This window comes from Mesocricetus auratus, unplaced genomic scaffold (assembly GCF_017639785.1).
Source record: "Mesocricetus auratus isolate SY011 unplaced genomic scaffold, BCM_Maur_2.0 Super-Scaffold_100013, whole genome shotgun sequence".
NCBI lineage: Eukaryota > Metazoa > Chordata > Mammalia > Rodentia > Cricetidae > Mesocricetus > Mesocricetus auratus.
Genome location: NW_024429196.1, coordinates 55,345,967 through 55,359,609, shown reverse-complemented (window position 1 = coordinate 55,359,609; position 13,643 = coordinate 55,345,967). Strand labels below are relative to the sequence as shown.

The 13,643-nt window shown below is 44.3% G+C and overlaps 1 protein-coding gene across 9 annotated transcripts in view; it reads left to right on the top strand.

Annotated features, from left to right (window-relative positions):
- Positions 1–13,643, top strand: part of Slc22a23 (solute carrier family 22 member 23) — a 155,465-nt gene that overhangs the window by 24,415 nt on the left and 117,407 nt on the right. For 6 of the 9 annotated variants that reach the window (XR_005880846.1, XM_005066398.4, XM_005066397.4 and 3 more), the window contains exon 2: positions 10,326–10,429. The exons of the other annotated variants lie outside the window; for them this stretch is intronic. Coding sequence is in view for 5 of the 6 variants with exons in the window: in XM_005066398.4 (XP_005066455.1) it covers positions 10,326–10,429 (104 nt within the window). In the remaining variant the exon portion in view is untranslated. The remainder of the gene's footprint in view (positions 1–10,325; positions 10,430–13,643) is intronic. 9 annotated transcript variants of the gene reach the window in all.

The following is a 13,643-nucleotide window of genomic DNA, read 5'->3' as shown; positions in this document are numbered from 1 at the left end:
CATAGCTCAGCAAGCACAACACATGTGGGGAGCCCTCTGGTTTCTGGGAGTAGGAGTTCTCCAGGACAATGCCCTCCTTCCTCCCTTGTTCCAAGTCCTTAGCTTAATCAGTAAGCACAGAGAAATAAGACAAAACGGTGCCTCACACTTACAATGCAGGGTACCATGACAAGGCTGGAATTAGAGGCCTGTGTAGGCCCCTTGTAGAGACCCAGTCTCAGAAAAGGAAAAGATATTTCTGCATTAGTTCCTTCTCTACTTGCTGTGACAAAATACTGATAAGAAGATACTCCGGGGAGGAAAGCTTTCTTGTGGCTAATGTTTGAAGTTGTGCTCTGTCATGGCAGGAGCACGAGGGGACTGATCACATGGTACCCACAGCCAGGAAGCAGGGGGGGGGGCTAGTGCTAAGCTCACGTTCTCTCTTTTTTTTTCCATTTCCAGTCTGCTACCCCACAATCCATGGAATGATATCACCCACATTCTAGATGACTCTTCCTTCCTCAGTTAAAACTTTTGGGAAACAGTCACAAAAACACCCAAACTTAAAGTTTTGATGATGGTGCTATAAAAATCAAATAGTAAACATTTTTATTTGTGGGCATGGGGAGGGCATACTGTCATCTTTACAGCAGCTCAAGTTGCTATTGTAATGTATTTGCAGGTATAGTAAATATATAGATGAAGTGTGGCTGTGTGCTAACAAAGCTATACAAAAATAGGTACAGAAGTGTGCTGGGCCCATAGGCTATAGTTTTCTAGCTGCTAAAGGAGTGAAAGGACTTGTAAATAGGTACTTGTAGTGCACTGTGGTCACCTAGGAATTTATCATGAATGCACCATGTCCTAGGAACACAGGGAAGGGACCCTGATCTAGCCTACAAAGAGACCTTCAGCTGAGTTGATTGTCCTCACAGGAATGTGGATCTGTGTTAATCTCAGCATTTGTATTTTACACTTCTGTTTCTTAGTCTTCTGTTTGCAAAGGTCATCAACTCACTGAAAGAAGAAAGTGTTAACGATAGGGAAGGTCTAGCATACTTTGGCTGGTTGTGGTGAACATAGGTCTTGGTTGGAGGGACCTTTTTATGGTACTGGGAAGGAAACCCAGGGTCTAGCACACTGAAAATCCTTCTGCCACTGAGTCATGCTTCTATCCCCCAGTGGGGAGAGGAATCTTAGTCTTTCAAGTAGGTGCTGGGCCGGGCATGTCAGGGATGGAAAGAGTCGGGTGGTACATAGGAGAGCAGTTCTATGAAGGGTCCTAAGGCTTTGCAGAGCTGATGGGGTATAGAACACGACTCAGTAACAGGACTTGGAGTTCAGGCCTTCGAATAGGAGGTGTGCTGAGTCGACTATAGAGGGAACTTCACAGAGCCATGTTAAGCCAGTCCTTCCCCCTCTAAGTTCTCATGAGGCTGAGGGTTTCCCACACTTAGCTCTTTTCCTAAGTGAGTGGGTGTGCTTAAACATTAATGTGGCAGACCAATTTTGTTCATGTACTGTGTCACACTAGGAGAGGCCCTCTAAGCTAAACAGGACATTGGTTTGAGTTTCTCAAGTGAGCAGTGTTTGTTACTTAGGATAAATTAGTGTGCATATCTGATTTGTCTTGAGGCTTACAGCTGGGTTCTTGCCCGCCCCTCCTTCTCTGGTCTCTTTATAGAGTTGACTCTTATTTCCCTTTCCCTCTTAGAGGCGATGGTCATTATTAAAACACACATCAAAGATCAGGGCAAGATTTGTCAAAGTTTGGTTAATAGAAGGCATTGCTTATTAGCAGTTTCTGCTACCTTGTGGATATCTGTTGAACTCCCCCCAAATGGCATAGGGGTTGTCAAGAAAATAGGACTGTTCCACAGCACAGACCTCCACTTAGAGCCACCACACAGTATTTCTATGGCAAAGATAAAGTGACTTCCTGGATTGTTTTTCCAGAATAATCCTTCATCAGCTGAAGTCAGAGTGGAACCAGGTGATCATTTTTCTGTCTCCCTTGTAACCCTTGCTGGAAAGCCTCCATCTCCAGCCCTGTGAGAAACGATCCAGTCCGGTGAAAAGTAAGGAAGCCCCAGCTTTGGTAAATGAAGCATCCCTCCTGTTCTTCTGTTGCTCCAAAGAGAGAATACCCCCAGGAATGCCATTTAGAGAAAGAGGTGAAGCATGGCCTGGGTTTGGATGGAGTGAAAATTACGCTGTTACTCATAAACAGAGCTACAGAAAGTTTAAGAACCCTAACTAGCTTTAATGCTATGGCTCTGGTGTGGTCTTCTGAAAAAGGAAAAAAAGAAAGAAAAGAAAACCGGAGTGGGGGTTTTCTAGGAGGGGGTACAAGCTTGCTGTTCATTCTTTCTATTATTTTCTCCAACAAGCCGTAGTTATTTGTTTGTTTGTTTGTTTTGGCAGTAGGTTAAAGGGGAAAAGTAAAAAGCAATTACAGTAGCAATTAACAAAAACCAGAGACAAAACTTAAACAACGACAATAAAAAAATTCCCCACAGTACCTGGCAAGGATGCTGATGATGTCATTTTAGGAAGTTCACTAGCATGCCAACCCTAATTGGCACTTGTGTTGGCTATTGTTGACAGCAGGCCTCCTGAAACTGGAGGATGAGTTTAGAGGCAAAAATGAAGAGAGTTTGAGGTTTTTCAAGTTAGGCAGTATATCCTGAATTTTGATGAAGTCTGTTAAGAGGGAAAAAAAGACTATATACTGCTAGAATAGAAATACTAAAAATGGTGGCCTTGGCTGCCTACATGTGCAGAAGCTAATTGTAGCGCACACGCTCCTTCAGTCTGGCTTGTGGAGACTATTTCTTTTGTCCTTATGTGACTAATCTTCACATGTCTGTGTGTGCTGCTATTGTGTGCACATGTGTATATGTGTGTATGTTCTTACCATTCCTATTTCTGCTTTAAGAGCAGCATAGCACAGCACATCCGTAGTGTATAACACACCAGTTCCTGGGAGGTTCTGAAATGTTATTTTGGAGGGGTAAAGTGATGACCTCATATTTCTCTACATTTCTGCAACCCAGCTGGGGATTTTATTTCATTTAAACCATTAAAATTAGAAGCCATCTTGTCTTCTTTGTGGTATTGCCCTGACATATTTCCTTGTATCTCAACTGACTGTGCTTAGGCTGGGAACAGGCAGCTGGCACAGTGGCTAGCAAAACCCTGTGGTCTGCTAATGTCAACAAGCTCACATGTGGTTCTCCACCCTAAGAGATGAAACTCTGGGAAAACTTACATTCATTAAAAACAAAACAAAAAATACCACAGAAGTAAATTTCATGGCTTGACATCAGGCATGAAGTTTGTTGCAAGCTGCTGCTTTTACAAGAACAAACAATAAATTTATTTTCTGTGTATCAGTATTTTGCCTGCATGTATATCTGTGTAGCACGTGTGTGCCTGGTACCTGTGGAGGTCAGAAGAAGTTGTCAGAGCTCCTGGAACTAGAGTTACAGATTGTTGTGAGCTGCAATGTGATTGCTGGGAATTGAACCTGGATCCTCTAAAACAGCAGCCAGTGCTCTTAACAGCTGACCTGTCTCTCCAGTTCCCCAACCCTGTTTGGAGACAAGGTCTCACTTGTAGCCTTGACTAGCCTGGAACTCACAGAGATTCACTGTTTGTGCCTCCCGTGTGCAGGGATTAAAGGAATGCACCACTATGCCCTGCTACAAAACTTCTTTAAAAAATGGTTGCTATCTTTGAGACATCAGTATGGTGTATTACCCCAGGCTATCCTTGAACTCTTGGCTTCATGATAACATTCTCCTTCAGCCATTGGGTAGTTGGGATTTCAGGCATGTTCCACTATACCTGACTCTATTTTCTCTATTATTTTTTTTAAATCTAGTTGACAACCAAACATTTTCAAAACAAATTTCTTCTAAACATATTATTTGTTCATTTACTTATTGACTGGGATAGGGTCTCATATGTTCTAGGCTAGTCTTGAACACCATGTGTAGCCTGAGGATGACCTTGAACTTCTGATTCTCCTGACTTCACCTGATATGACAGACATGTCCCACCACACCTGGTTTTCTGTCTTGTCAGGATAGAACATCAAGCTTAGTGCACGCCAGGCAAGCATCCTGCCAAGCATCCTGCCAACTGAACTTCAGCCTCTGCCTCTAATTTTAGATTGCATGAAAATATATATCCCTGAAAAGGTGAAGAAAATATATATTCTTTTGTTGGTGTGGGTTTTTTAAAATGATTTTTATCTTACCCTTATCACCACTTTTTCTTCCCATTTTATAGTAGTTCACAGTTAATCATGGTAACTTCAGGGAACACAAGACTAGTATAAACTAGAAAATAAAACTCAGTTTCCATTCCATTCTCACATCTTTTCTTTTAAATGTTGTGTGTCTGTGCATGAGTGTGGTGTATGCATGTGTGTTCTGTGCCTATGTGCTGTGTGTGTATGTTGTGTACGTACATTTGCACTCAGTGCATGTACAACAGAGGCCATTGGAGATCCTTCCACCATGTGAGCCCCAGGAATCAAGTTCGGGCAGTCAGGCTTGGCAGTAATCATCTTCGCCTGCCAGCCATCTCCCAGACCTTCTTCTGACCCTGATACTTTGGGGTGCCTTCTTTTCCCTGTGCACACCAATGTTTTGCCCTCACTTCCTTTCTTTCTGACACTGTAATACACAGTGAAAGTTTTTGTTAGTTATTAGTTTTTGAAAGCAGAATTTTGGCCACAAGGTTCCCTGGGGTCTTTTCTCAGGAACTTGGGTCTTGCCCTTGTAAGTTACAACTGGTGATGTCATTGTATAGGGACCTCTGTGGACATCTCTGATAATTTACTTGGGAAATGTTACCCCAAGTGTGGTTTTCTGGGTCAAAGGATACATGCTACTTAAAGGAATGGGCTGTATATTGTCAAATTTCTTCTAGAAAAAAAAAAATGGTGCCGGCTGCCACACCTTGGGCAGCTCTATACATCTTTGTCTCTCTTTCATCTTCCCAAAAATAAACACACACACACACACACACACACACACACACACACACACACACACACACACACACGGAGATAGTTTGGAGTTTCATTAGCAGAATCAAACATTTCCTGAGTATTTTCCAACCGATTTATACCCCATATTTTGTCAACTGTCTGGGGGTACATACACAGTTTTATGTAGAATGTTAGCCTATATTGCTAGAAAAATAAAACCAGGGGAAAATAGCTGATAGTTAAGTGTGAGACTTGTGAATATAGTTTTACAAATATGGTTATCTATAATTTTGCTTATGATATTTTTGGTGCATAGAAATTTTAACTACCTAAAGTTAGTAATGAAGTAGTAACAATGAAATTAAAAACATATACTAGTCTTTTAAAAAGATTTATTTTTATTTTATGTGTATGAGTATTTACTTGCATGTATGTGTGTATGTGTTTATGTGTGTATGTATGTATGTGTACCACCTGTATGTCTGGTGTCTGTGGAGCTCAGAAGAGGCAATGGGTTTCCTAGAACTGAAGTTACAGACAATTGTGAGCTGCTGTATGGGTGCTGGGAATTGAACCCTGGTTTTCTGCTAGAGCAGTCAATGCTAGTATCCACTGAGCTATCTCTCTAGACCCATCCCGTCATTTCCCTAGGTGATTTCTCCTATTAGTTCTTATTGCAGATATCTACAGTCAGATAGTAACACATCTTTTCCCAGTCTTTCACATTTCACTAGAGAATCCCTTATTCCTGAAAGTTGTTTTCTCTATGTCCCATTTTCCCATCTTCTTTAGAAATGTAATTAGTTTTCTTGATGACTATTCTCTAATAAGTTGAGAAATTTGACAATTCCCTTAAAATGATACAACTTCTATTTCTTGTAGTCTGTCCTTTAAATCTATGGTTACAAAAGCAGCCTACTAAATTTTTTTAATTTTTTAATTAAGCTTTTGAACAGAACGCATATTAACTAACGAGGGCATGAGATGTGTGGAATCATTGTTCTCGCCCCTAACTCTGGGACCAGAGTTCCCTGTGGTATTGCAGGATGCTTCTGAAGTGAGCATGGTGGCAGAGAAGGGAGAGTGGGATGGTGGAATGGGCTGTGGCCTGGAGCTTTTATGATCCTGTTAAACCTGCTGATGGAGTGTTAACTTGCTTCATTAGGAAGCTGTTCCGCATTGTTCTCTAGGGGATGGTTTCCAGGAGGTGGAGTTAAGGCCAGACCGTGCTGTCTGTGGAGAGTCAGGGTTCCGCCCACACCTTCCTTGGGAACTTGCAAGGAAAATCAATTAAGGAAGGGGCTCAGTTTGCAAGTATCAGGCACTGCTGTGGGTATTGCAGGAGACAGGGATTGAATGCAGGGCAATAGTGTCTCTTAAATTCCTAGGGCACAGACCAGAACTCCAGAAGGATTCCCAGCATAGCCCTTATATGCAGCCTGCCTAGTGTTTCATTTGGAAGCCTAGAGATTAGGAAGGCACTGTCCCAGCCACTGCTCCAGGCTCAAGCTCTGTAAAGCTACCATTCTTTGAGTTGTAGGTCCCAAGACCGCCCATTCGCCTACAAGATCTGACCAGCCTTGCAGAACTTTCCCCAACCCACCCCAACCACTTGTTCTCTATCAAGTTATCCCTGAGATCAGAATTAAGTAGCATGGAGAGTTTTTGTTGTGTGGATATGATTAGCAGACCCTAAACCACATTTGAAACCTCTGTGAGGGTCCAGAAGTGATGTTTTTAGTCTTGTAACTGCATTAGTCCTGGCCTTAGACTTTTACTGCTCTAGTCAGAGGATTTTATCTTTAAATCTTAAAAACATAGTTTAACTTCCTGAGTAACCAATTGCCATGATCTTATCTATAGCAATGAGAACAAATTTAAGAGCCAGGTGATTACAAAGCTTCCTCATTCTTCGGTGGATTTTTTAAAAGATAACCCTGTGTGAGGACGCACTTAATGTGCCCGGTACATTTTTTCTTAGAAGATAAACAAGAGAGTTAGCTCCTTAGATTTCCCTCATTTCCACCCCTCACCTCACATCCACCCTACCTGCCTCCCCCATCACCCAAGCCCAATGGAATGTGCCTCAGGGTGGGCCTCAGGATGGCGAGGGAGTTGGTGTAGGTGGATCCTTAAGCATGAGTAACCCTTATCTTGCTAAGCATGCTGGGTATTCTTAGGTGCTGCGCTTGTTGACTCAGGTTTATATCCAACTGAGGAAGCTGTAGGGCACAGGTGGCCACCTTGTCCTGGATTCCCTGCCCCGCCCCCAGGGTGGGTGAGTACCCACAGAGCTTATTGATGCCAACTGGGCTTCCTTTCCGTATTGGCAGTGTGAGTGGTTCAGTCTTCCTCCAAGTCCTAATAATTTTCCACTCTGGCATTGTTAATTGATAGGGGTCATGTTGAGGTGACTACTGAACAACTTATTAGGTGGCAACTAAATTGGGTCGTGGCTGTCCCGGGTCGGGTGTAGTAATTGCTCAGGTGACTGAGTTGGCAACGGTACCAGCTATTTTCTCTGTCTCCTTGGATGTTTGTATTAAAGGCTCCGGTCTCCTGGCCATTTAGTATAAGTGCAATGTACTCTTTTGCATCCTTTAACCTTGAGTAAACTCCTCAATGGGGAGTCTCGGTGGAGATGTGAAAGTAGTTAAAAGTTGACTGAATGAAAGAAATGGCAGCTGGTGCTTCTCCCAGGCAGGAGCCTGGGTCAGGCAGCTTAGTACTTGCCAAGAATATGCCAGGCCAAAAACTGTACAGGTGAGGTGTGGCTGGGAGATGAATTGGTATAGGTGCTGCCTCTCCCAGAATGTTTAAATGGAGCTGGGAAAATAGAATGTACATGCATTGTTCGTGGCAAAGCTGTAACTTGTGTTTAAGGCCAAATCTGCCCTCCTGGCATTAGGAAGTTACTTATTATTACATTTTTCTTCTAGAAACATCAGGGAATGTTGGTTTCCCAGGCTGGCTCCGGAACCCACTTACGCTGTCTTGGAGCTCATAGTTCACTTACAAGTGATGTGTGTTTCATGGGGTGTGTTAGTCACTTCCTTCTTGGGAGGCCATTGAAGCCTGGGGTGGGGAAGCCCATGGGTTCCTCCGTGTGGCATGGAAAGGCAGGGTAGGATCTTATGGCGGTTCTCAGAAGCAGAACACTTGGCCCATGTGGCTCAGGCTTGCCTGGATAGCTTGTCAGCCCCCACTCATGGATTTTCCTGCAGGAGTTTACACTCAGAGCATTGGGGATGGTGCCGCCTAATCTGCACTTCCTGCTTGTTGCCAGGTGAGCTAGTCCCTCCTTTAAGGAATGCCTGCCTCTAACTACCTAGGTGGCTTCCTAGCAGCCACCAGCCCTCCTCCCCAGAAGCTTGGATGCACCTAGACAAAAGCCCTTACCGTCCTTCTTGGCCTTTTTCTTTTCTTTTCTTTTCTTTTTGTCTGTTTTTTTGAGACAGGGTTTCTCTGTATTGTTTTGACTCACTCTGTAGACCAGGCTGGCCTTGAACTCACAGAGATCCACCTGCCTCAGTCTCCGGAGTGCTGGGATTAAAGGTGCGAGCTACCTTCTTGGCCTTTGTGTGGCTTGTGCTTGATCTTCTTGCCTTCCCTCCTAAGCTCTATTCAGACCACCTGGAGCCAGCTCGGTAGAGGAAGGAGTGAGTTGCTCTCTCGAAGTCTCTGGATCCTGCCATGGAGCATAGACAATCACGTACCCCAAAGATTCCTGGGCAGATGTCAGAGCAATGACAAATGGCCCCTTCTTTCTCTGTCTAGGCCAGGTTCTTTCCTCGGCAACTGCTGATACAGATAGTCTTTTCCGAATTGCACTGCTATAGCTATCACCCTTGGCCTCAACACTGGATGCTCCAAAAGTTTGGAAATGGCCAGACCTGAGGGTACCAGAATCCTTGGCATTACACTCTCCCCATAGGCAGATCAAAGGAAGAGATGCCTAAGAAGCAGCACCTAGTTCAGGTTGTGGCCCCTTGGCTTCCACCCCTTACTCCCACCCTTCCTGACCGCCTCCAGCACACCTCTTACTCTAACATTCCTAAATTTGCCCATAGTGGAAAATTTCCAGCTGGGATCAATACCCCACTACCCTTGTACCTCCTTTGACCTGGGGTCAAAAGCGCCAAACTGTAACATTAGCCAGAAGGGCTTCTCTGCCCCTGAGGGTGGATGACAGCAGCACAAAACAGCAAGGATGCCGTCCTCATTGCACCAGGCAGTCACTCCCTGTTCATTTGCCCTTCTGATCGAGGTAAACTGTTGTGAGAACCTCAGTCCTTTTCCTCTCTGGTAAATAGGAAAGATAATAATTGAAGATCTGTCTGTCTGTCTGTCTGTCTCATCAGTCTCCCTTTGTATGTGCGTGAATGTTTGTGTATAAGCATACATACATGCAATAACACTTGTAAAGGTCAGAGGACAGCCTCAGGTGCCAGTCCTCACCTTCTATGAGACAGAGTCTCTTTGTTCCTAACCACAGTGTATGTCAGTCTGTCTGGTCCTCAAGCTCGCAGGGATTCCCGGCTCCACCTCCCATCTTGCTGTAGGATCTCTGGGATTACATTACTATACCCAGCTTTATGTGAGTTCTGGATTCAAACTCAGATGCTCACATGGGTATCAAAACATGTGCTTTATGGATTGAGTGATCTCCCCAGCCTTATGGATCATTTTCATTTTTCCAATTAAATCTTAAAATTTTACTGCACAAAATCGACTAACTCTAAGACTCCAGGGGTGCAGTTAGCCCTACAACATAATTCACAAGAGAATTTTTGAGAAAAAAAATGAGAATATGTCAAGTTCATAGCTCAGCATTCACTGTTAACTCCTTTTCTTTTTGAGACTGCAGTTTAGATGGTATAATGGGGTGAAATGCAAATGTTGCCTTTCATTTCCTTGTGTTCTCATAGCATCCTATAAAGGAAGGTGGCCAGGCTTTCCCATCACCTGGATTGCAGCAATTCTGTGGGGTGTGAGGGACTCTGGTCAACATGGAGTCACCCATTTCTTGGCCATTCTCTCTCCCTCAGTTTCCTGTGGTCTTTGGGACAGAAGGAACACATGTCCCCCAGATTTCATGCACCACTCCTTGCAGATATAGATACTCCGTTTTGATTAAAACACCACATTTCATTTTGTGGGCAAATTGGAGTTCCCATTGAATTCTCAGCAGCCTAATGAAGATATTCTTAGTGTCACATGTGATACGGCCCCAATAATAATGCCAAGACCCTTATAGCGTTATTGTATTGTCTTTGTGATTGAGCAAGAATAGTTGTGTGTATGCGTCTCTCTGATTTACCTTCTGTTTGCCCCTCTCTAGTGGGATCTTGTGTGTGATAATGCCTGGAAGGTCCATATCGCTAAATTCTCCTTGCTGGTTGGATTAATCTTTGGCTACCTAATAACTGGATGCATTGCTGACTGGTGAGTACCAACACACCTGACACATGGACCTTTGGAAGGCACAGCACACCTTTGCTAGCTAAGGAGGAGTGGTCAGTGTTAACACAGGGTCACTGTGCCTTTGCTCCACTTGCCAGTGATGCCAAAATATAAGCTACCATTTGGAGAATAAAGAGGCAAAAAAACAATTGATCACTATACATGACAGGTGAGGGGGAAGGGGAATCTAAACTCATTCAAGACCAGCCTGCAGCCCCATTTAATTCTGATAACTTATGCTTGGTTGGGAGGAGTGTGGAGATGCACAGCTGGGTGCCAAGTGGGTGGGTGCACACAATACATTAAAAAAAATGGAGAGCTGGGTGAAGTGGCTTGTACCTGTAGTCTCTTCTACTGGGGACTGAGGCTGAGGGTTGCTTGAACACAGTGAGGCCAACCTGAGCAATATAATGAAACTAGCGCTTCCAAAGACTTAAAAAATGCCGAAGAAGTTGGAGACCCTTCACCTTAAGAATGCAGATGAATGTCAGTCTGGATTAACGCCTTTAGGCATCATGAACATTTTAGAGACAGTCATTGGCTTAGCCAGGAGCTGCCTGTGTGGTGCCAATGGTGAGGAGGACAGTAGAACATAATGGTATTTGGGTAATAGGATAGGTGTTGTGGACAAGGGAAGGGTAACAATTAGAAATGAGATGGAATGTGTTTTAGGTGGATAGGGAGGGAGGGATTTCCAGATCAAAGTGTATGGTTCAGGAGGAAACAAATGAAGAGGACCAGGAGAAGGCAGAAGCTGAGTGAGTGATGATAATAGTAGCAGCATCATTAGAACCTGCTGCTTAAGGACCAGAGAGATGGCTCAGTGGTAAAGAACACTTACTGTTCTTCCAGAGGACCCAGGCTCAATTCCTAGCACCCACATGGTGAGCCTCTTCTTGACTCTGAGGGATGGACATGCATACAGGCAAAACACCTGCACACATCAAAATAAATATTGTTTTTTAAAAATAGATCCTATTGCTTACTGATAACAGTGTACTAGGCAAGTGTCAGATATTCCCATGCCTTAGTTGTTTATTGCTGAAAAACTAGAGCCCAGAAGTTTAAGCCAATCCCCAAGTCCACTCAGCTATAAGCTGCATTCAGGGCTTAACAGCCACACCACAGAGCCCAGAACTGCTTCACTGGCAGCAGGGCACAACACTTTTGTTTAGAGCATTCCCTGGTCACAAGAACATTATGGTGCTGTGTCCAAGAGGGAAGACAACTGCATAATGTCAGGGACTGCCCAAGGACAAAGATGTGGGGTGGCTGTTTCCTATCCATTCTTTTTACAATAATCTTTTTTGTGTGTGAATCAGCATGTCTCGGGCCTATTGACATAGGAATGTCAAGAATGCTAAGGGACAGACGTGTGTGTGTGTGTGTGTGTGTGTGTGTGTGTGTGTGTGTGTGTGTGTGTGTGTGTGTTTTCCTGGTACCCTCTGTATCCTGGTTAGCTGAGAAGGCTTACCAGGGCAGTGGGAATGGCTACAGAGAATTCTCCGGCCACTTCAAGTGGTGGAAATCTCCTTCCTCAAAGTAGTGTCTATTTGTGTGAACATACAATGTGATTTCCTGTGAGCCCAGAATCTGCCAAGTCACCATTTCTAGGGCTGAATTCATATGGACACATTTCCTGTGTTCAGCAATGAAACCGTCAGTGACCTCTGCAGGAATGTGCTAGGAGCAGTCTAGCTTTTGAGGATGGAAAGTAAGGTTTCGTTTAACCAGATGCTTGGCTTGCTGGCTTTTCAGCATAAGCTATACTGATCTGGCAGACACTGCTTCCCGGGGAACTTCACTGGCAGAAATTAGAAGTGTATACTGCTATGATCCATGGCCCTCCTTTCTGAGAAATGCAGACTTGGTAGCACTGGTAGTGTCCTGATTCCGAAAGTGACTTCTACAGTGGGAAAGAATCTGTCTGTGGAAGTACACCTTGCATCATGCGCATACCCAGTGGCCTCCTTGATCACTCTCCAGGCCCGGACCTGGGGACAAAAGACCTAAGAGTTTGGGTCTTGCTCACAGTGCCTAGAGTCTGATGGCACAGACCCGGTTCTCTGCAGTGGCTTTCCTGGGGCTAGGTTGGACAAACAAGCAGGGATGCCCTAGGGAATCGTTACACGTGTCTGAGCAGTAGCTTTGGGAGAGTTTGACTGGCCTTCCATTTCAGTTAACTTTTTTTCTTCACACTTCTCCTGTCTTTTAGGGGGTGTGTTTTACTCTCGGTTTAAGCCTTGCCTTAAAAGAAATCACCACATTTGAGGGAACTCTGTATTTCACAGCAGCGCCAGCTTTAGGGCTGCCTAAGGAAGTTGATCAAGTTATAGGGTTAGCTTTCTAAAATTCCAGTCAGTGTAGACAGATGTTTAAGTGGTAGGCTGTTTTCCTTAAAGAATTTTGGAGCTGTGGTGATGGCTCAGTCTGTAAGAGCGCTTGCTATGTAAACGTGAGGCACTGAATTTGAATCTCAGTACCCATGTAAAAAACTGGGTGTGCTGGGTGTGGTCACATGCACCTAATTCCTGAGCTATTGAGACAGACACAGGAGGATTTGGGGACTTGCTGGCAGCTGGCCTGTTCCCAAGTTAGGGGAGTATACTGGCTAGATTTATGTCAAAATGACATAAGCTAGAATTATCAGAGAGGAGGGAGCCTCAATTGAGAAAATCCCTCTATAAGATAGGGCTATAGGCAAGCCTGTAGGACATTTTCTTAATTAGTGATTGCTGCTAGAGGTTCCTTCCCACTGTGGTGGTACCAACCTTGGGCTGGTACTCCTGGGTTCTATAAGGAAGAAAGCAGGCTGAGCAAGCTACAAGGAACAAGCCAGTAAGCAGCACCCCTCCAAGGCTTGTGCATCAGCTCCTGCTTCCAGGATCCTGCTGTGCTGGTGTTCCTGCCCTGACTTCCTTCCATGATGAACAGTGACGGGCAAGCATTAACTGAATAAACCCTGTCCTCTCCAAGTTTCTTTGGTCATGGTGTTTCATCACAGCTACAGAAACCCTAGCGAAGGACCCTGTTACAAGGGAATACGGTAGAGATTGATAGAGCCAAATATCAGACACCCTCCCCCACCCCAACAAACCACACATACTGCACACACCTATACCACACGCTCACTGTCACAGCACAAACACACATACAGTATTTAAAACAGTAAAATATTTTTAAAAGGAAAAGCTTC